Genomic DNA, 23,823 nt, shown 5'->3' with positions numbered 1-23,823 from the left:
CAAATTATAAATCTTTATTGATTTGTATAATCATAACGTGCCTATTTACAAATTATTGATAACGATTCAAAAGAAATAATGTAGTGAGATGTGTGTATAAATTGCCAAAAAAGAAGGCATCGTGGGTAATTTAAGTGGGTTGGTGTCAGGGCCAATTTAGTATAAAAATAAAACCATACATAAATAGCTCATTAATTTTATTAGTGCAATAAGGCATCCATCACATCGTACACCCGTACGCTCATACCAAATGCAGTGACTTACACCTAGCAGTAGACACCACTCGATTGAGACACATTTTTAATACTTGTGAAAATAAAATATATGGAAATGTTATTAACAAATCCGGTGTTCGAGTAGGTATAAAGTTAATTTACTAAAATCCATTTCGTAATATTCATAAGATATGCATTTTAGGAAATTATAAAATTTGGCAAACGAAAATATATTTCAAAATAATGTTACATAACAGTCAAACGTTGAAATATTAAATATTATTTATTCCTTGAAATTTGCCATCAGAAACAACGTAGGCTTTAAATTACAAATAAAACTAAAATAATATAATTAGTTCTTAATTATTGTGAAGACTTCCGACGAGTATAATGTGGACAAATTAAATTGGAGATATTTTATCATGAGGCGAGGCATTACATAACTCAACTTTATATTGATGTCATATAATCGAGCCAGCTCGATCAGTAGAATAACCATAGACTTTCAGATTGGCGTTTTTCGGCACGATACAAAACACACACGTGAACAAGTTTTGGTATCCTTTTAACCATGATTAAGCTGACCTGGGTGATCAAAGTGGACTCCAGTTTAATTATTATTTTAGTTTCCTTTGATCACCAATAAACAAATAACACCTCTGAATAGTCACATACATGTCCAATTTGTCGCGGTTTTTAGAAAATACCAAAAATGTTGCAAAAAATATGTAAGTACAACAATTATAAGGACATTCAGGTAATCAAACCAGACCCATGTGATCAAAATGGAATACACCCCTGAAAGAGCCCAAAATACGCGTCCCAAAAGCCGAATCTCGCCACGTTTTACGAACATCCTCGCCAGTCTACCACTGTCTAGTCGATGGCGTCGGCCGGCGAGCGCACGTCGTCGATCTTGAGGATCATCTTGACGAGCTGCGTGGCGAGCGCAATCTGTTGCTTCTTGGAGTGAAGTGATTCGATCACGTTCATCGCCTTCATGTCGTTTGAACCTGGGAAAATCGATCGATCGGTAAGTTTGTTCATATTTTTTATACTTTCAACAAAAATAGGGAACATTAATATTTTTTTATTTCTAACATTTCTTTTTTCTAAAATAACAAAATGCCCAACTTTAAAAAATAACGCCCGGCGTATGTAATAGATAGAAATACGTTTGTGTAAATGTTAAAAATATCTCTTTATTATAAAAAAAAAACTCGTTTAATAATAAGGAGTATGAAAGTACTTGAGGAATTGTCAATTCAAATGGGTAATTTAACAAAACGTAAGTTTATTATAGTAGAAAAGTAACCATAGAACCTAGCTACTATCTACTAACCTACACTCGGCATCAAATAAATCGCACCTCCCGCGACAAGCACTTATCAAACGTATGCATCCCCACTTCCCACCAACATTGGTACCATTTGAAAGCCTAGTTCTAAACTTCATATCATTAAAGGAAAGGTTTTTACCCCAAAAATGTGTCTTTACAAGGATCCAAAGTCACTTCTTCAAAAAATAGGTAGTTACTCTATAGCCATTTTTTATGACTATAAAACTGTTAAGTTAGGATTAATCGCTATCCATCTGTTAAAGAGGACACGTGAGATCTTTATTTAGTTTTATAACCATAAAAATTGGTCTAATTGATCCCAGAGGTGAGCCCAAAGTGAGGTCTATTTTCAAGTCACATTTATGGTATATGTTAATCATTTATTTAGAAATTAAATGTATTTTTCTCTAAGGATATTTATTGGGCTTTCAAATAACACCAATATTGTTGGGGTACCATAAGTGTGTCAGAAGAAAATCTTTAAAGTTCGCGTCGCGAAAGGTGCGGTTTATTTGATGTTGAGTGTATAACCTTTTAGAAAGTTTTTGGTAGTGACATGATGCCACGATGCTAGGTTAGTTTTTCTAGGTGACACGACTGGGTTTGAATCCTATTTATCCTCTCAACTGGGAGACGTTCGCTTGCGCTTATTTTTTAAGGATAGTACACATAGATTACATTATGTTTTAGCGAAATGAAACGTACCCTTGTCCATGCAGTCGATGCCGAGGTTGCAGTTGTTTTCAGCCACCTGCCGCGCCTTCACTTCCGACAGCGTGTCGATGGGAGACAGACCGCTGCGGACAAACGTTTTATGGTAAGTACAAGACAATATTGTTGAGTGTGTGGTGGAGTTCACATCAAGTGTGAATGCAGCCTTTTGCTGCATGAAAAAGAGCGCTATTGGTGTTGGGTGTTTTTTTAAATTAAAATATTAAGGCAACAAAGACAATCTACTCAGTCTAGTTTTGTAGAATACCTCAAAGTAGTCTTCATTGGATTGCTGTTGGTCGAAACCGTATGCGAACTACAGTGCGATAGAGGCGGGTTTTTTACCTGATTGTGCCAGAAAGAGGGTTTTTTCTAAAAAAGTTGGCACCGCTTTCCATGAATGACACAAAGGCGAATTCTAGAGTTAGGGTTCTTCCCTCTGAGGCTAAGAAGCTTTATAGAGAAGCTATTCTAGAAATGTTTGGTACCATTTACCAGGTTCGTTACGTAAATTTCGAGGTTAAAGCCCTCTGCGCTCATTTATTATTTATTAGGTGAAATTGAAAAAGCCGCTCACGGCTAATACCTATCTATCCTCAAACGAATGCTCGGTAGGAATACAGTGGGTCTACTAGACAAAGTGCACTTTAAAATCTCCAACCAGTTTATACAGGGTGGAATTTTGTAATGCCACCTCCAGGGAAAGTACTCTTAATACTGTAGATAGAAAATTTTACTGAAAGAAAACATTCCTTTATTTTTGAAAAGAAAAAGAACTGCATTCATAGATTTTCGAAAATTTTTCGATAAATCACTACCATACCATACAATTTTCTGCACATAATTAAAGTAATGTAAGATTTCATGGTTTTCCTTTCATTTGATTTATCAAGTTTGTTAGCGATTTCATCCTTATACTTAACCCTAACGATCGATGCAATAAAAATACAGGATGTAATTTTTAACAGATTTTAGTTGGTTCAATTGCCGGGTGTGGCAAGCAAATTTTTGGAAATCTTTGAATGCAGTTATATTTATTTTCAAAAATAAAGGAATGTTTTTTTTGAGAATTTTTTTCTATCTACAATATTAAGAGTACTTTCCCTCCAGGTGGCATTACAAAATTCCACCCTGTATAAGGAGTTGTGACGGATTCGATTTTCGATTCGATCAAAAAGTGCCACTAGTCTAGGGGTCTGCTTGAGCGATGTCAGCTGCCCCCTTTTTCTCACAAGCCTGTTTTTGCCCGCCCTCCTACTGACCTGTTCTCAGCGAGCGCGAGCGGCACGGCTTCCAAAGCATCGGCGAATGCTCGGTAGGAGTACTGCTCGAGCGACGCCAGCTTGCCGGCCGCGCGCGCCACGGCCAGCGCGCACGATACCTCGGCCGCAGTTACGGGTCTATCTGTCTCCGTCGCTCATGTGAGAACCCGCTTTGCGTGAGAGGGATGGCAACATACGACATTTCGGAAGTGATCCTGCCGTTGTCCTAAGTGAATGACAACGCGGCACGACATCTCCGCCGTAGTTTATCTGTCACTGTCGCTCATGCTGACAACCCATATTGAATGAGAGGGATGGCAACATACTTCACTTCGGTTGGAGGTGACTTTTAGAGTAACCTCGCTTTGTAATATGGGAACGACAAACGCGGAAACGCGAAGAAATTGGTGCGAAAATATCTTGAAGTAGTTGAATATAATAGTGGTCGCGTGTCATGAAGTGTCATACGTCTCGTGAAGTATAGATGTCAGACACTAAACCGTCCTATCTATGACATTGACAGAAGGGTGTTACTATCAATACAGCTGGATTAATAGTTCCGATTTTTGCCACGTTAGACAGCCATATAATAATCACACACAGGAGGACGCCACTATCAATGCTGGATTATTGCTTCTAATTTTTGTCACTTGTCCTAAGTAAATGTCAAACGCAGCAACGCAACGCAGATTAACTAATTGGTAGCGGCCTGCATCCAGCGCCTCCGTGGTACCTTGTATGAAGTCATCTGCCCACTTTGTGCCTATGTTCAGCAGTGGACGTCCTGTAGCTGAAATGTTCATATTATCACATCAACCGACCTGTTCTCGGCGAGCGCGAGCGGCACAGCCTCCAAAGCATCAGCGAATGCTCGGTAGGAGTATTGTTCGAGCGACGCCAGCCAGCTTGCCGGCCGCGCGCGCCACGGCCAGCGCGCACGACACCTCCGCCGCAGTTACGGGTCTATCTGTCTCCGTCGCTCATGATGGCAACCCGCTTTGCGTGAGAGGGATGGCAATATACGACATTTCGGAAGTGATCCCACCGGCACGATATCTCCGCCGCGCAGTTACGGGTCTATCTGTCTCCGTCGCTCATGATGGCAACCCATATTGAGTGAGAGGGATGGCAACATACTACACTTCGGTTAGGGGGTGACTTTTAGAGTAACCTCGCTTTGTCCTATGGGAACGACAAACGCGGAAACGAGAAGAAATTGGTGCGAAAATATCTTGTAGTTGTTGAATTTAATAGTGACCTACGTAGTCGCGTGTCAAGACTTGTGTCATACGTCTCGTGAAGTATAGATGTCAGACACTGAACCGTCCCAGCTATGACATTGACAGGGGGGCGTTACTATCAATAGGTACAGCTGGTTTATTAGTTACGATTTTTGCCACATTAGGCAGCCACATAACATGACTGTGTCATGATTATAGGGCGCTACTATCAATACTAGATTATTAGTACTGATTTTTGCCATTTGACGTTCCAGAGAATCGTTGGACTATAATAGTCGCAATATGTCGCGTCGCGTTCTTTTCCGTCGCTCCCCTAGGACAACGAGTTAGTCGTGCCGCCACTGGATTCTAGGGTGGGAAACCATCTCTCTCTTTCAAACCACAACTGACTTGTTCTAGAAATGTCTATCAATTTTCCCCTCCTTCTACTGACCTGTTCTCAGCGAGCGCGAGCGGGACGGCTTCCAAAGCATCGGCGAACGCTCGGTAGGAGTATTGTTCCAGAGACGCCAGCTTGCCGGCCGCGCGCGCCACGGCCAGCGCGCACGACACCTCGGCCGCAGTTACGGGTCTATCTGTCTCCGTCGCTCATGCTGACAACCCGCTTTGCGTGAGAGGGACGGCAATATACGACATTTCGGGAGTGATCCCACCGGCACGATATCTCCGCCGCGCAGTTACGGGTCTATCTGTCTCCGTCGCTCATGCTGGTTACTCGCTTTGCGTGAGAGGGATGGCAACATACTACACTTCGGTTGGGGGTGACTTTTAGAGTAACCTCGCTTTGTCCTATGGGAACGACAAACGCGGAAACGAGAAGAAATTGGTGCGAAAATATCTTGTAGTTGTTGAATATAATAGTGGTCGCGTGTCATGAAGTGTCATACGTCTCGTGAAGTATAGATGTCAGACACTAAACCGTCCTATCTATGACATTGACAGAAGGGTGTTACTATCAATACAGCTGGATTAATAGTTCCAATTTTTGCCACGTTAGACAGCCATATAATTATCACAAACAGGAGGACGCCACTATCAATGCTGGATTATTGCTTCTAATTTTTGTCACTTGTCCTAAGTAAATGTCAAACGCAGCAACGCAACGCAGATCAACTAATTGGTAGCGGCCTGCATCCAGCGCCTCCGTGGTACCTTGTATGAAGTCATCTGCCCACTTTGTGCCTATGTTCAGCAGTGGACGTCCTATATCTGAAATGTTCTCCTACTGACCTGTTCTCAGCGAGCGCGAGTGGGACGGCCTCCAAAGCATCGGCGAATGCTCGGTAGGAGTACTGCTCGAGCGACGCCAGCTTGCCGGGCCATCTGTCCGCTTTGTAGTGAGTCATTGGGGGAGGCATATGTTCAGCAGTGGTCGTTCTATGGCTGCAATGTTCTACTAACCTGTTCTCCGCGAGCTTTGCATCCAGCGCCTGCTATCTTTATGAAGTCATCATCATCATCATCAACAGCCCTTTACAGTCCAGTGCTGGACTATGAGCTTCCTCCACTATAGTGGAGGGTTTTGCCATAATTCCCACGCTTGGCAGGCGGGTTGCAGATCGCAGTTTAAAAGCGCTGCTGCCCGTTCTCTGTTTGATGTGTAGTCCCTAAGTCGCCTCTTACGACACCCGCGGGAAGAGTAGGGGTTGGTGACAAATGTATTCTACTCTGCCGTCACCACACGGCTAAGTTTATGAAGTCATCTGCCCATCTTGTTAATGCGATCTGGACACCATTGGGGATGGCTGTGTCTGAAATGTCCTACTGACCTGTTCTCAGCGAGCGCGAGCGGGACGGCCTCCAAAGCGTCGGCGAATGCTCGGTAGGAGTATTGTTCCAGCGACGCCAGCTTGGCGGCCGCGCGCGCCACGGCCAGCGCGCACGACACCTCGGCCGCAGTTACGGGTCTATCTGTCTCTGTCGCTCATGCTGACAACCCGCTTGGCGAGAGAGGGACGGCAATATACGACATTTCGGAAGTGATCCTGCCGTTGTCTTAAGTGAATGACAAACGCGCCACGATATCTCCGCCGCAGTTACGGGTCTATCTGTCTCCGTCGCTCATGCTGACAACCCATATTGAGTGAGAGGGATGGCAACATACTACACTTCGGTTGGGGGTGACTTTTAGAGTAACCTCGCTTTGTCCTATGTGAACGACAAACGCGGAAACGCGAAGCAAATCGGTGCGAAAATATCTTGTAGTAGTTGAATAGAATAGTGGGCTACATAGTCACGTGTCAAGACGTGTGTCATACGTCTCGTGAAGTATAGATGTCAGACACTAAACCGTCCTATCTATGACATTGACAGAAGGGCATTACTATCAATACAGCTGGATTAATAGTTCCAATTTTTGCCACGTTAGACATCCATATAATCATCACAAACAGGAGTACGCTACTATCAATGCTGGATTATCGCTTCTAATTTTTGTCACTTGTCCTAAGTAAATGTCAAACGCAGCAACGCAACGCAGATCAACTAATTGGTAGCGGCCTGCATCCAGCGCCTCCGTGGTACCTTGTATGAAGTCATCTGCCCACTTTGTGCCTATGTTCAGCAGTGGACGTCCTATATCTGAAATGTTCTCCTACTGACCTGTTCTCAGCGAGCGCGAGCGGGACGGCTTCCAAAGCATCAGCGAACGCTCGGTAGGAGTACTGCTCGAGCGACGCCAGCTTGCCGGCCGCGCGCGCCACGGCCAGCGCGCACGACACCTCGGCCGCGCCTCCGCCGTAGACGACGCGGGAATCCTGCGAATAGAAAGATAGGTGAGCACTTGTGAAAAAAGATATTATGCAACAAAAAAGTAAGTTTAAGTTTCTATACAAATGTAAAATAAAGTATTAATAAGTTAACACAATCAAATTAGATTGTAACTTCAGTTCACTTCAGTAGCCGTATTCACGTAACAAAACTTCAAGGACAACAAAACACTGAGTTGCGATCCTATCGAGTAATCGTTCTATCAAAATGACCCTTGTGAATACGGATTTAAAACTGTTTTTCAATGGGACGACTTCTGAACGTCATGTCAGCGAGATCTTGACTGTCAAAATACGTGAATTATTAGGCCACTGTACATTTAAGAAATCGGTATGCGTTTACTATCGGTGTTTTGTCTCAAGCATTCGTCCGCGTTCCTCGCTCTGCATTCGGCTCGCTTAGTGCGCAGCCCCAACCAAAGAGAGCGTCATTACGCCTTCAGCGTAAACAGTGAATTCACTGCTGTCGCGCTTCTGACGCTCTAATGTGAAAGCCGTCTAAGAGTAGTTGCAACTGGAGACGGTTTGTGACAACGACACTGGCCATATGTTGGCACGAGTGGGCTCACCTAAAGCGAGCGTAAGCGGGGTTCGAAACCACGTTCGACGAGTCAGCCAGTCTGATCCCTTCACCGTTCGGCTATCATGGCTACCACCCTAGAATGGTCTTGGTGCCCCCCCAAAGCCCCCAGGGCTACCGATTCTAAAATGAAAACTGTTTTTCAATGGGACGACTTCTGAACGTCATGTCAGCGAGATCTTGACTGTCAAAATACGTGAATTATTAGGCCACTGTACATTTAAGAAATCGGTATGCGTTTACTATCGGTGTTTTGTCTCAAGCATTCGTCCGCGTTCCTCGCTCTGCATTCGGCTCGCTTAGTGCGCAGCCCCAACCAAAGAGAGCGTCATTACGCCTTCAGCGTAAACAGTGAATTCACTGCTGTCGCGCTTCTGACGCTCTAATGTGAAAGCCGTCTAAGAGTAGTTGCAACTGGAGACGGTTTGTGACAACGACACTGGCCATATGTTGGCACGAGTGGGCTCACCTAAAGCGAGCGTAAGCGGGGTTCGAAACCACGTTCGACGAGTCAGCCAGTCTGATCCCTTCACCGTTCGGCTATCATGGCTACCACCCTAGAATGGTCTTGGTGCCCCCCCAAAGCCCCCAGGGCTACCGATTCTAAAATGATGGTAGACAGTACTCACTCATGAGCTATGATACTAATCGCTCCCTCTGAAAAATTACTCTTAAGACCTCCTAAATTTTAGTCCTTCGAGCCGGATTTTCCAGCGCCCTATGAATGATTTTATGGGACAAAAATGTATGTGCATTGTGTATATCGACACTACTGGTGTCTCCACCGACCTGCACCAGACTGCAGAACGTGTCGTGTGACGTCGCTGTGACGTCACGGCGCTAGTAATGCCGTGCACACCTTAGAATAGCTTGGTGTGACGAAGTTTGCCTCGCAAAGATTCCTGCCTCAGGTTGAGGCAGCGTGTCCACTTGAAAGAGTGTTTACCGGGGATATGGGTTTGAATATGACTGACCGCGTCATCATCATCATCATCGTAGTCATCATCATCATCAGTAGCGTGACCGCGCGTGAGTTGGAACACTGCTCGATGACTAAATCTCTATACCGACACTGCTCGATAACGGGAAGGACTAAGTGCGTTTCCACATTAATTAAGCGACTTTAGCAGCGCGACTTGTAACTTAATACTATAAACAGCGTTTTTAAAGTGAATTCACTGCTGCCGCACTGCTGTCGCGATTCTGACGCTAATGTGAAGGCGGTCTTAGAGTAGTTGTAACTGGAGACGCTTGGTGACAACGACACTGGCCATATGCTTGTCACGAGTGGGCTCACCTAAAGCGAGCGTTAGCGGGGTTCGAAACCACGTTCTTCGGATGACGAGTCAGCCAGTCTGACCCCTTCACCGTTCGGCTATCGTGGCTAACACCCCAGAAAGCCCCCAGGGTGTTGGTTGAGCTACCGATTCGAAAATGATAGTAGATAGTACTCTCATGAGCTATGATACTAATCTTTCCCCCTGAAAAATAACCCTGAGAACTCCTAAATTGGAAATCTCCCTCCCTCCTAAATTTTGGTCCTTCGAGCCGGATTTTTCAGCGCCTGATTTTATGGGACAAAAAATGTATGTGTATATCGACACTACTGGTGTTTTCACCGACCTGCACGAGGCTTCTGACGATGCACAGCGCGTCGTGCACGGAGCGCTTGGCCTCGTCGACGATCATGCGGTTGCCGCCGCGCATGAGAAGCGTGACCGCGCGCGAGTTCGAACACTGCTCGGTGACTACATCTCTATACCGACACTGCTCGATAACGGTAAGAAGTATGTGCGCTTCCACATTTAAGCGACTTTAGCAGCGCGACTTGTAACTTCATAGTTTAATTAAAACAGCGCGGCAGCGGCATTTTTAAAGTGAATTCACAGCTGCCGTGCGGCCGTCGCGATTCTGACGCTCTAATATGAGAGTAGTTGCTGATGGAGACGGTTTGTGACAACGACACTGGCCATATGCTTGTATCACTGCTGTGAGCTCACCCTAAAGCGAGCATCAGTGGAGTTCGAACCCGTGTTTCTTTGATGAGGAGTCAGCCAGTCTGACCCCTTCACCGTTCGGCTATCATGGCTACCACCCTAGAATGGTCTTGGTGCCCCCCCAAAGCCCCCAGGGCTACCGATTCTAAAATGATGGTAGACAGTAATCACTCATGAACTATACTAATCGCTCTCCCTGAAAAATTAACCTGAGAATAGTTCTCAGCTATTTTGGTCCTTCGAGCCGGATTTTCCAGCGCCCTATGAATGATCTTTTGGGACAATAGTAGAGATGATTGACCTGCACCAGGCTTCGTACGATGCACAGCGCGTCGTGCACGGAGCGCTTGGCCTCGTCGACGATCATGCGGTTGACGTCACGGCGCTATGACATCTAGTACACTGCTCGATGCCCGTGCCCACCCTAGAATGGTCTGGTGCAACGAAGTTTGCCTCGCAACGAGTCGTGCCTTTGAGCTTGAGGTGACTCCCTCTAAAGTATCACTTGTGTGTAATTTGCTGTCGCGCTCGCACACTCACTGCGGGCGCCCGTCGCACAGTCGCGACAGCAATATAATTACGCGCGAGTAACAAGGATGGGTAGCTTGGGGTCATTGGACGAAATTCTATCTGCTCGGCGATATTTTGGTCCTTCGAGCCGGATTTTCCAGCGATCTATGAATAATCTATTGGGACAAAAATTGCCTCAGGTTGAGCCAGTGGCCGCTGCTGTCTCTAGTAGAGATGACTAACCTGCACGAGGCTCCGTACGATGCACAGCGCGTCGTGCACGGAGCGCTTGGCCTCGTCGACGATCATGCTGATAAAAAGAGATGTGTGATGCCGTCGCCGTCATGTCAAACAGAACCGTTTTTGTAACTATTTGACAGGTTGGAGCACTTATTGGCACGCTGAAAATTTGACAGCTTGTTCCTATATTTTGGTCCTTCGAGCCGGATTTTCCAGCGACCTATGAATGACCTTTTGGGACAAAAATTGCCTCAAGTTGAGGCAGCGTCACGTCTTTGAGCCACTCGACCCGCGGCTGTCTTTAGTAGATATTACTAACCTGCACCAAACTTCGTACGATGCACAGCGCGTCGTGCACGGAGCGCTTGGCCTCGTCGACGATCATGCGGTTGCCACCGCGCATGAGAAGCGTGACCGCGCGCGAGTTGGAACACTGCTCGATGACTAACATCTCTATACCGACACTGCTCGATAACGGGAAGGATCTAGAGTAGTTGGTGCTGAGATGGCCCACAAGGAGGAACTGAGAATCCTCGAGGAGATGGCTGCCGAGTGGGTTCGCTCCCAAACAGTCGCTTTGCGATTAGTATCATAGTTCGTGAGTGAGTACTATCATCTACGAGTCGGTAGCCCAACAGCAGGTCTCGTCTACGATCATGCGGTTGCCGCCGCTGTGACGTCATGAAAACTGAGCGAGCGAGATGACTCTAGCAGCAACACTGATAAAAAGAGATGCATGATGCCGTCATGTCAAACAGAACCGTTTTTGTAACTATTTGACAGGTTGGAGCACTTATTGGCACGCTGAAAATTTGACAGCTTGTTCCTATATTATGGTCCTTCGAGCCGGATTTTCCAGCGACCTATGAATGACCTTTTGGGACAAAAATTGCCTCAAGTTGAGGCAGCGTCACGTCTTTGAGCCACTCGACCCGCGGCTGTCTTTAGCAGATATTACTAACCTGCACCAAACTTCGTACGATGCACAGCGCGTCGTGCACGGAGCGCTTGGCCTCGTCGACGATCATGCGGTTGCCGCCGCGCATGAGAAGCGTGACCGCGCGCGAGTTCGAACACTGCTCGGTGACTACATCTCTATACCGACACTGCTCGATAACGGTAAGAAGTAAATGCGCTTCCACATTTAAGCGACTTTAGCAGCGCGACTTGTAACTTCATACTATAAACAGCGCGGCAGCGGCATTTTTAAAGTGAATCCGCTGCTGTCGCGCTTCTGACGCTCTAATGTGAAGGCGGTCTTAGAGCAGTTGCTGATGGAGACGGTTTGTGACAACGACACTGGCCATATGCGTGTTACGAGTGGGCTCACCTAAAGCGAGCGTCAGCGGGGTTCGAAACCACGTTCTTCGGATGACGAGTCAGCCAGTCTGACCCCTTCACCGTTCGGCTATCGTGGCTACCACCCTATAAAAGCCCCCAGGATGTTGGTTGAGCTACCGATATGATGATAGTAGATAGAACCACAGAATAATAATAAGTACTACGTACAGAAGTTTTACTTCGCGAAGGTATTTAAAAAAATGTATGCTCAATGTCATTAACAATATGGTGTAATTTAGCTTGTCTCAAGAGTCAAGCAAGTTTGTCAGAAGTTTTGTTGACAAACGTCAGTGATCGGTACTGTGCCGAAGCTATAGGGCTGACTTCGGTAAAATGATGTGACGTGAGGTGCCAATCTGCAGAAAATGGCGGAGGAAATACATGATTTAGCATGAATTATCATGAATAATATTAACTACTTATTTACCTCTCAGTGTCTTCAGGCAACTTAAAAAAGTACATTCTGTGTTTTTATTATTATTTAGGCAGTTAAATACTGCACAGAATTTAGTACACCATTTTCTTTATTTATTTCCATCATACACAAGAATACGCGTGCGTGAGTCAATGTTCACTCGTATGTGAGGCCTTGTCGAATAGTACTCTTGTAGGGGGCAATCGTGCGTGTTTTGTTTTCGATGTAAACTCGCGGAGATGAACAGGCCTGATAGTACTATCATTTTCGAATCGGTAAGCTATGATACTAATCTTTCCCCCTGAAAAATAACCCTGAGAACTCCTAAATTGGAAATCTCCCTCCCTCCTAAATTTTGGTCCTTCGAGCCGGATTTTCCAGCGACCTACGAATTATCTTTTGGGACAAAAATTGTGTAGTGATGTTCTAGATATCGACACTACTGGTGTCTCCACCGACCTGCACTAGTCTCCGTACAATGCAGAGCGCGTCATGTGACGTCGCTGTGACGTCACGGCACTAGTACACTGCTCAATGGCAGTGTCCACCCTAGAATGGCCTGGTGTGACGAAGTTTTCCTCGCAAGAAGGGGGTCGCGCGCTATATACCCACATATGGCAACGAGTCGTGCCTCAGATTGAGGAAGCGTCTCTATTAGTGTTCTCTAGTGAAGATCTGGCTTTGGATATGACTGACCTGCACGAGGCTTCTGACGATGCACAGCGCGTCGTGCACGGAGCGCTTGGCCTCGTCGACGATCATGCGGCGCTATCGTGGCTACCACCCTAGAATGGTCTTGGTGCCCCCAAAAAGTCCCCAGGATTTTCGGCTACCGATTCGAAAATGATAGTAGATAGTACTCACTCATGAACTATACTAATCGCTCTCCCTGAAAAATTAACCTGAGAATAGGAGTTCTCAGCTATTTTGGTCCTTCGAGCCGGATTTTCCAGCGCCCTATAAATGATTTTATGGGACAAAAAATGTATGTGTACTACTGGTGTCTTCACCGACCTGCACGAGGCTTCGTACGATGCACAGCGCGTCGTGCACGGAGCGCTTGGCCTCGTCGACGATCATGCGGTTGCCGCCTCGCATGAGGAGCGTGACCGCGCGCGAGTTGGAACACTGCTCGATGACTAACATCTCTTCTTTGGACGTGCCGAATGCTGGAAAGAGAATAATTTGGTTAATAAACAAGAATGGACATTGAAAGGCAAGTATTATGTATGTGTGTTGGATAAGAGTAGGCGCACACCGTTGATTTTTCGTCCGCCGATAGTTTAGTCGGGCAGTTGATCAGTATGGGCATGTATGGGAGTGCACACACTACGCCGATTCGATTTGGCCGATTCTTCATACAAATTAAAATCGGGCACAACTATCGGCCAACTAAAAATCAAAATCAGCAGTGAGGCTAAAGTTATACTGGGACTGGGTGTAAAACATTAACACGTGACGTAATCAAGGAGCAGCAGAGCGTGGAAGTTCGGTTTGTCTCTGTTTAGAACCAATGGAGAGCCATAAAGATTCAGTCAAACACGCTGTATACCAACATGGAGTAATAAAAAATTTGAATTTGAGCTCCAGCACCTCACAATTCCAACTTGTCTTTAGCAAGTTCCTCAGTCAGGCGGTCTTTAGTCTCCGCCACGCGGTGAAATTCAGCAAAAGAACAGTGAAATTTAGGCATAGCTCCGTTCCATTTCATTTCCTTTCTCCACAACTCCTTCCTTACGCTCCGGTCCTAACTTCCCCACTCCGCTACTCACTGTCAGTATCGCTCCGCACCTAACTTTTCCGCTCCGCTCCCAAAACCTCCGTTTCGTATTCCCCGCTCCGCTCCCAAAACCTCCGTTTCGTATTTCCCGTTCCGCTCCCAAAACCTCCGTTTCGTATTCCCCGCTCTGCTCCCAAAACCTCCGTTTCGTATTCCCCGCTCCGCTCCCAAAACCTCCGTTTCGTATTCTCCGCTCCGTTCCTCACTTTTCCGCTACGCTAAAAGACAATACTTACTTAATTCCCGCACGAGCCCAGCTTGTCCGTCGTAAGTTCTTCGAAGCGCGGCACGATGCTCCGTCTCCGCTCCGCTCCGCTAAGACACTCGTGTCACTCACTCAGCTCCCGCACCAGTCCGCACGAGCCCAGCTTGTCCGTCGTAAGTTCTTCGAAGCGCGGCACGATGCGGCCGCCGGTTGCGATCGCGATGAGTTCCATTTCGGGCCCGCCGACCCAGCGGACTGCTGGTAGACCCTCGGCCAGGAGAAGGTGGTTGGCTTCGTCGTCGAAACCCCATTGGCAGATGGCGAGAGTCGCACCAGCCTCCTGGAGGTGGAAAGTGGGAATCAGAAAACAACAGTTCACTGCTGAACATATATAGGCACCATCATTAATGTGGAAAGACATTAACAGGTTGATGGCGGCAGTATCACATACAAAAAATTAACCCTTCTTCTGGCGCACTAGGGTAAAAAGGGACTATTTTCACCGCTGCAAATCCTATAGAATCCCGAGTGGGGAAAGAGCGGGATCTGACAAAACCGCGTAAGGCTGTTAAACCCTAGGTCAGGAGAAGGTGGTTCGCCTCATCGTCGAAGCCCCATTGGCAGATGGCGAGGGTAGCACCAGCCTCCTGGAGGTGGAAAGTGGGAATCAGAAAACACGAGTCCACTGCTGAATATAGGCATCCCCTTTCCACATTAACAGGTTGATAGCGGCAGTATCACATACAAAAATGTAACCCTTCTTCTGGCGCACTCGAGTAAAAAAGAACTATTCCCACCACACCACTGCAAAATTCCGAGTGGGAAGTAAGACAGAATCGCGGCAGCAGCGTTGTTATAATGTGAAGCATCTGCTGTCATATAGCATAAAATTATTAATATCGCGTTTGAGTCGCCTAAAGGTAGCCTTTCGAACTAAGCGTCACAGACGCAGCGTCTTTAGCTTTGGTCTTGTGCCACCCAGGGTTCGAAATTATCAAGATAATTACGCTTCATGATAATTATCGTATACTTATCAACAGTATACAATACATTTGTCATATTGTTTCATAAGAAATTCTGATGTTGCATTTTTCAAGTCCAGTTATTAGTGGTGAATGTTGCTTTATGTTTATGGTTGCTGATTTTTTTTCAAGTTATTCACCGCTAGTTGTAAAAAATAGATAAATATTTTGACGCTAGATGACAAGTGATCGTTGTGGAGCTAAATAGATAGGTTTTATAACTATCTATGTTGAATAACAACCACCACTAGACACAAGTGCAGAAATACACGTTAGAAACCTTCGAATATAGTTAACTTTCATGAGCGCATTTTTTTGTTATTATCAACCGAAAATTATCCACCTGTTATTATCAAGATAATTATCATTTCGAACCCTGGTGCCACCAACGCCGCGTGACTAACTCGCTTCGAAAGGCTACCTTTAAGACCAAAGCTAAAGACGCTGCGTCAGTGACGCTTAGTTCGAAAGGCTACCTTAAGAGCGCTTTCACATTAAAGCGACTTTTGCTGACAATTTCATGCAATATGACAGCATTGACAGCAGATGCGTCACATTAAAAAACGCCGCTGCCGCGCTGCTGTCGCGCTTCTCACGCCCTAATGTGAAAGTGGCCTAAATGTAAAAGTGCTCTTAAAAAAGTGGGGATAGAGTCTCTAAGCTAAATTGACAATGAACAGGGTTGTATTTTGCATGGACAACTCAGTGTGATGAGTGATGAGCTGATCACCTCAGACACAGCCAAGGTAGACATCATTATTTATCATTACACTATGTGAATTTTTAAATCATCATCGGTGATCAGCATATTATTATCTGCCGTGTAAGTGCCTGTTCAGAGTCTCCTTAAAAATGCCCGGATTATAGTGTTAGGGAAAGAAGCCAAGGGATCCAGTAGTTTCGAAGCCTATTCAATACAAACAAACAAATCTTTCCTCTATAATATAGTGTAAAGCCCGGTCTCTGAGCAGGTAGAATTTTGTCCGATGACCCCAAGCTACCCATCCTTATGTTGCTGTCGCGCTCGCACACTCACTGCGGGCGCCCGTCGCACAGTCGCGACAGCAATATAATTACGCGCGAGCGATAAGGATGGATAGCTTGGGGTCATTGGACAAAATTCTACGTGCTCACAGACCGGGCTATAGAAGTGTAAACTGACCTTGACGCGGCGCACCATCTCCAAGAACTTGTCGTGTTCGTACTGACGAAGCTCCCTGTACTCATCAGCGGAGCCAACTTGCAGCTTATGCTTGGTCTTAGGCTTGGGCGGCTCGAACGGGCACGTCAGGATCGCCAGTTTCACGTCCTGTGAAATATTTAAAATTAACCCTTTGTGGGAAATATGTTCCCACTGATGCCGTAGTGGGAATATATTTCCCACCATATTTTGAAGTTTATTACCTTGTCTTAAAGTCCCAAAAAAATGAAAATTTTGGACTTTTTATGCCCTTTAAAGGCTTAAATGTTGACGTGGTAAATTTTTGGGTGTCGTAAAAATTCTGAATGTTCATGCAATTCGGGAATAAGGTTAGTATGGCAGGTGTTTGTTGTTTGTAATATAAAAAATATATTCAAGTATTCAATATTTTATTTATAAAATAAATTCTACCACCCATAATACTAGTTTAAATACAATAAGCTTTTTCCTTATTTAAACTCTATTACGACCTAGGCATTCAATTATTAGCAGGCTACTTCATATACAAAAAGCTGTAACACCTCAGATAGTGGTTAGTATCATGCATTATCAAATGTGATATTTGATCATCATCGGTGTTCAATATAAACCCACCCACCTATGGATATTAAGCTTAGCTGAAGGGTTAAGCCTAGGCGCAGACCACTGACTTTTAGTTGGCCGATAGTTGGGTCGGGCTGTTAATCAATATAGAGATGTATGAAAGTGCGCACATTACACCGATTTGGTATGGGCCGATTCTTCATACAAATTAAAATCGGGCCCAATTATCGTCCAACAAAAGTCGGTGGTCTGCGCCTAGGATAATGGGGATACTTAAAAAACTATAGGTAGGACTTAACTCAGTCAGTGTCTTAGGTATAAGAGCGACACGGGAGTGATTTTGTGACGGTCAAACGTCAGTGAGACTTCAGATTGGTATTAGTCACGTCATAATCATTATGTCAATGTCACCCCTCCCGTGCTGCTCCCATACTTCAGCCACTGACTGAGTTAAGCGCTAGACCTATAAGTAACTTTTCTTACCTTCAGTACTTTAGGCATCTGTGGGTGGCTCATGGTCTTGTCAATGACGACTCCTCGGACAAGCATGGAGTCTTCCATCCTGCCCCCGACTTTTCCCTCCACTTTGATCAACTCAAAGTTGACGTCACGCTTCTCTAGGTCTGCCACCGAGAGGATCGCCTGTGGACAATAAATATAACTGTCTCTGTCATTTGTATAGGTATTGTTGTGGATAGAGTGAGATGGGTAGCTGATCACCTCAGACACAGCCAAGGTAGATATCATTATTTGTCATTACACTATGTGAATATTTTAAATCATCATTGGTGATCAGCATACATGGTGCCCTAAAATTAATTACTGGTTTGAAGCCCATCTGCTGATATAACTGAGGATCTCAAGAAGGTAGGTAAAAAAAGTGAGAGGTCGCATTTACAGCAGTAATTACTTCAAGGTATTTATGTCGCATTAGTGAATCGCCATTGGTGGAACTAGGGCTTTTTAATTTGCTTTAAACCGGACGGTAGTCGTCCATTTGCAAGACCAAACACTGAATATGACAAAAACCAACATATGTGCAAAAGTAAGAATGAAGTCCTGCCTCAGAAAGTCTAATAATTAGAACCCATAACGATCATGATGTTGGTAAATAATTTGGAAACTCACATCGACAGCAATCTCCGCCATGAGCCGGTGGCACTTGACCACGACCTTGCTGCCCAGGGTGGTCATGGCGACCTTGATCAGGTTCTCCCTAGTGTCCTTATTGACTAGGCACCTTGCTGATGAAGTCTAAAAGCACTAGGGCCTGTTCTACGATGTTTAGAAATAATTTGGTAACTCACATCAACAGCAATCTCCGCCATAAGCCTGTGGCACTTGACCACGACCTTGCTGCCCAGGGTTGTCATGGCGACCTTGATCAGATTCTCCCTAGTGTCCTTATTGACTGGGAAAGCCTCGCTGATAGAGTCCAAGTGCGCTAGGGCTGTCGCGGCGGCCATTTCGAAGCCGTCGGCTATGCGGATCGGGTGGATGCCTTTGTCTAGCAAGTTGGAGGCTTGCTCTAGGAGAGCACCTGTGGAAAAAAGTTTAAAGGTAAGACTGCTTTCTACTAAAGTGAGGGTGTGTCAACAACCAGTAGTATTTGTTATTTACAAGATTTTCTATGCTCAGTGGAAATAATAGTGACTGCAGAGCTCTAGTTTGGTGGAAATTCAAATTGATTCAGATATGAAAATAAGAAGAACGTTAGATAGGAGTCTGTGAAACCCGACGTCCATGGGAGTGTGATTATTTTTTCACGTCCATAGTTAAAGGTTAGGAATATTAGTAGAGGCGACAATAGTCTACAGTTTAGGCTAATCAAACTGCCGCAATTTGATACCCGTCGTAGACGTGTGGTCGTCGCATCATAAATAAACTATTTTTCTTTCTTCTTCTTTCTAATGGCGTATCATATCGCCATGGAACTTTTGCAAGCAGACATAATTTTTGTAACTGCAGTGAAAACTAAATAACTAGTGGGCAGAGAAAACATTATTTTGTCTAGGCTACCTGATGATAAAAATACTCAACAGCACTTACCAGCCAGAACAACAACTCCTGTGGTTCCATCTCCAATCTCATCGTCCTGGCTCTGTGCTAACTGCACCATCAACTTCCCGATCTCGTGCTCAACATCCATCAGCTTCAGGATGGTGGCTCCATCATTGGTGACTGTCACCTCACCGTCTGGAGACACCATCATCTTGTCCAGGCCGCGAGGACCGAGGGATGTGCGGAGGATGCCGGCAATCTGGCGTGCCGCTTGGATGTGAGACTGTAATGAAAGAAAGAAAGAAAAATCTATATAAATAAAAATGAATTACTGTTCGTTAGTCTGATTAAAACTCGAGAACGGCATTTTGGTTTTAAAATGTTTTTCATAGTCCAGGGTAGGTCTAAACGGTGAGGAAATAAGGAAAAATTGCGATGGCTTATTTATTGCCTTTAAGGCGGAACAGAGTTCGCCGGGTCAGCTAGTTATAAATAAATAAATATCCTTGGACATTTTACACTACGCTTCTAGTCCCAAACTAAGCAAAGCTTGTACTATGAGTACTAGACAATGGAGAAAATTTAAATACATACGTAAATTATACATAGTAACACCCAGACCCATCACGAATTGCTTATTTATGTAGTTCAAAATCATCAGAAATTCAGATCAGATCTGTGAAGAATAGTATGAAATAAATCAACAAATTAATGGAAAACTAATTGTCAGACCAATAAATAATGAAAAATATTAACTTGCTGTCATTGAAAAAAACGCTAGTATTTGATTACCCAAATATCCTTGTGTTCTTGAAACTATCATGTTCACTCCATGACCACAATAAAGCAAGGCAATTTTTTTTATTGAAAAAAAATAATTTTTGCTTAGCTTTTCTGATCACAACACTGAGCAAAACTTGTTGATATTAACTTCCTAAAGCTAACTGGAGACAGGGACAGAGCAGATAAACAATGATCCTTTATAAGATCATTGTTTGATTATACTGCCTATTTAAAAATTTAATTAAAGTCAAAAGTTGCATTAACCTTTAACTACTGACGTGGGGGCCTCTCAGGCCTTCAAAAAGTCAAATTGTAGAATTTCTCCTCTCCCACGTGCACGACACACGCGAATCTTTTAGTACCTTCGAGTTTCATTGCGCCGAGGCTGTCAACAACTGTGCACCTGATTGCACGCGCAATTTCAGTAGGTAAATTAATTTTAAAGTTTCTTGTGGGCCTCTCAGGCCCCCACCTCAGTATTGGCGTAACTTTTTTTGTCTATAGTTTTCTTTTAGTTGTCGTCTGTTCTTAAAATAATTTGAAAAAATCTATAATATGGAGCCCACAGTACATCGTCTGAGAGAAAGCGGTATCTCGGAAGTAAAAATAACCAGCATTTTACGAAAAATAGAAGAACAGTAGTTTTTGGCACGTGTGTTAGGAAACGATATGCCTGTACCTGTCTATCAAGATTTAAATAATGAAACTAAGTCCCATACATGTCTTTTGAAGATTCAAGTTAAATCTACATTTTAAAAACATGTATGGCTTCCTTCACTAAGCAAAACAAGTTTATCCAGACTGTGTTTAATTCGCACTATTTGATGTGTGTAATTTTTTTCCCCCTTTTTCATATTAGGATTACTGATATATCATTAGCTAAAAAGACTATTGAAAATTAAGATTCTAAGTTGATTTGTTGAATTTATGAATATTTTTCATGGTAACTTTATGAATCATGATTTCATGACATTTTTGCCAAAAAATGCTACATGTTTTCTAAATACTGAAATAATACGTACTTATTAACAATTAATTTGCATAAAAATCGTTTAAATGTATTTAAATATAACCACTATTAATAATTATTAAACATAAAACCCTAAAAAGATTATATATTTTTAAATATAAGCACACATATGTACGGGCCTCTCAGGCCCCCACGTCAGTATTTACGTGAAATTAAATCCATCTCAGTACCTAAAGGTTAATAACCTAGATAGTATTTAGTGACAAACTGATCACCTAATAATACAGGGTGTGTTCGAATCAATATTGGTAATAAATCTATTTTGAATAAATATCTACCTAAGAAACATGCTTATATTATTTTGTTTAGTTTTTTTCTTGTATTAACACAAAACAAAACTTATTGCATGTCACTTATGATAGTTTTAACCCTTTATAAGGCAGTGGGAATATAGTTCCCACCAGATTTTAACATGCAAAAACATTAATTTGGACTTGATATGCTCATTAAAGGCTTAAAATATATATAAAATTTAAGTAGAGTGCAATCTGTAGTAAGATTAACATTCTTCATGTATTCATTAATTTCTTTTTATTACAACAAATCAATTAGAGTTTCATTTGACAACTAGCGGCCGCCCGCGACTTCGTACGCGTGGATCCCGTTTTACCCCCTTCATCTATCTTACGCGGTTTAGATTTTTTCATACAAATGTTTTTTTCCGCTAACTCCCGTTCCCGTGGGAATTTTGCAATATCCTGTTGTAACTAAGCTTTAAGTTTACTAAGTTACCTGCATGCCAAATTTCAAGCGTCTAACTTAAGCGGTTTACCTGCATGCCAAATTTCAAGCGTCTAACTTAAGCGGTTTAGATTTTTCATACAAATGTTTCTTCCCGCTAACTCCCGTTCCCGTGGGAATTTTGCAATATCCTGTTGTAACTAAGCTTTAAGTTTACTAAGGTACCTGCATGCCAAATTTCAAGCGTCTAACTTAAGCGGTTCAGATTTTTCATACAAAACGATTTTCCCGCTAATTCCCATTCCCGTGGGAATTCCTAAGTATCCTATAACCTGCCCAGGAGTATGAAGAATAATTGTACCAAGTTTCGTTAAAATCCGTCCAGTAGTTTTTGTTTCTATAAGGAACATACAGACAGACAGACAGACAGACAGACAGACAGACAGACAGACAGACAGACAGACAGACAAAAATTTTACTGATTGCATTTTTGGCATCAGTATCGATCACTAATCACCCCCTGATAGTTATTTTGAAAATATACTTAATGTACAGAATTGACCTCTCTACAGATTTATTATAAGTATAGATAACATTCTGTATGCTGATAATGTTATCATCAAATAAACTTGTATTTAAAACTTACTTTGATGCCATTTTTGGAACGCCATTGTTTTGCAAAACGGATTGAAGCCGAACTACTGAGTAGGTGCCTGTATCATGTGACTCATGAACACCTGGTTCACAAAATCGAATTTTCGAGAAAGTTTCGATATAAATCGGAATTTGAGGGCTTTTATAGTGTTAAGGAGAGGTGAAAACACCAGAATATAGCTACTTTTATTGATGAAGAGTCCTAATTAATGTATATTTTTGTAAATTCTTAGTGGTGTTTTTATTTTAGGTTAGTAGATTTTATTAATCCAAATATGTTACTCATACACAGGTACTGAGTCCCTAATTAAAGAGAGACGTCTTTGATATAATTTAAAAATGATTTAATTGAAATATTATCAAATAACTTACCTTCAAGGCATCTATACCGGTCAGCCGTTTTTGCCTTTCCTGGTCCCTAAGGATAATAAATGGACGTCCATATTCGTCGAAGGCTACCGTTCCTGGGAACATAGCCATCTTTCACAAAATAATCACCACACAAATCCGAGATGCAAATAGATTTTAATTCAGAGACTATTCAGGAAAACAATGGACAGAAAAGTGACATTTGCGATGTTTTTGACATTGACATATTAAGTATGACAGCTGACAGATGATATCGAGCCTTTACCGCCAAATTATCGTAAGCGACACTTTTGTCAAAAAACCGTTTTTTATCGATTCTAGTATTTTAAACCGTAACGGACCCATCCCTGTTGGTGTTGCCCGCCAAAAAAAAACCGTTACAAAGTTACAGCAAGTGCTAAAATTATCGTGAATACACATTTTTTCTAAAACTTAACGTAAGCGACACATGCATTTTATCGCAAGCGACCGCACTTGTTATCGCAAGCGACATTAGCGCTTCACTGTGGGCGTTTACTAATAAACAAACCTGTTGTTTATATCAGCAAAAGTTCTGATGCAATTAGAGATTGCAATCGAATATTCGAATATTCGAATTTTTAATTTCAAATTAGTATTCGAATAGTAAATTAACATGTATTCGAATATTCAAATATTACAAAAATAAACAGAAAAGATAGAAAAAAGACGACTTAGTGTTTGCAAATGCAGTCGGAAGCATCAAATACATATCACCAACTAAAAAAACTAGTCATTGATGTTACCGACTGCATTTGTGAACACTAAGTTGTCTTGTTTCTACCTTTTCTGTTCATTTTTACGTAGTTGTGTTTCTTTCGCTACTTTGATACACATAGTATAAAAGAGGCGATAGAGCGAAACCAAGGTTCCAAATAACTTGAAAGAGACAACTCTATTGATCAAAGTCAGCTGAC

At 43.3% G+C, this 23,823-nt stretch overlaps 1 protein-coding gene across 3 annotated transcripts; it reads right to left on the bottom strand.

Annotated features, from left to right (window-relative positions):
* Nucleotides 1–968: 968 nt before the first annotated feature.
* Nucleotides 969–23,123, bottom strand: CCT5 (chaperonin containing TCP1 subunit 5). Of its 3 annotated transcripts, XM_028300981.1 has the most exons (11): nt 22,892–23,123; nt 19,420–19,654; nt 18,678–18,910; nt 17,854–18,012; nt 16,789–16,935; nt 14,737–14,944; nt 13,634–13,788; nt 7,489–7,524; nt 5,202–5,320; nt 2,260–2,351; nt 969–1,228 (listed from the first exon to the last, which is right to left on the bottom strand). In XM_028300981.1, the coding sequence occupies exons 1-11, from the start codon at nt 22,997–22,999 to the stop codon at nt 1,092–1,094; spliced, it is 1,629 nt and encodes a 542-aa protein (XP_028156782.1). In that variant the 5' UTR covers nt 23,000–23,123; the 3' UTR covers nt 969–1,091. The 3 variants fall into 3 exon arrangements, with proteins under 3 accessions (XP_028156782.1, XP_028156781.1, XP_028156783.1); XM_028300980.1 differs by lacking the exon at nt 5,202–5,320 and having other exon boundaries at nt 7,370–7,524; XM_028300982.1 differs by lacking the exons at nt 969–1,228; nt 2,260–2,351; nt 5,202–5,320 and adding an exon at nt 6,453–6,656.
* Nucleotides 23,124–23,823: the final 700 nt, after the last annotated feature.

The sequence above is a fragment of the Ostrinia furnacalis genome, unplaced genomic scaffold (genome assembly GCF_004193835.3).
Source record: "Ostrinia furnacalis isolate ACB-3 unplaced genomic scaffold, ASM419383v2 OfSCF0859, whole genome shotgun sequence".
In the NCBI taxonomy this organism is placed as follows: domain Eukaryota; kingdom Metazoa; phylum Arthropoda; class Insecta; order Lepidoptera; family Crambidae; genus Ostrinia; species Ostrinia furnacalis.
This window is presented reverse-complemented; position numbering and strand designations above follow the sequence as displayed.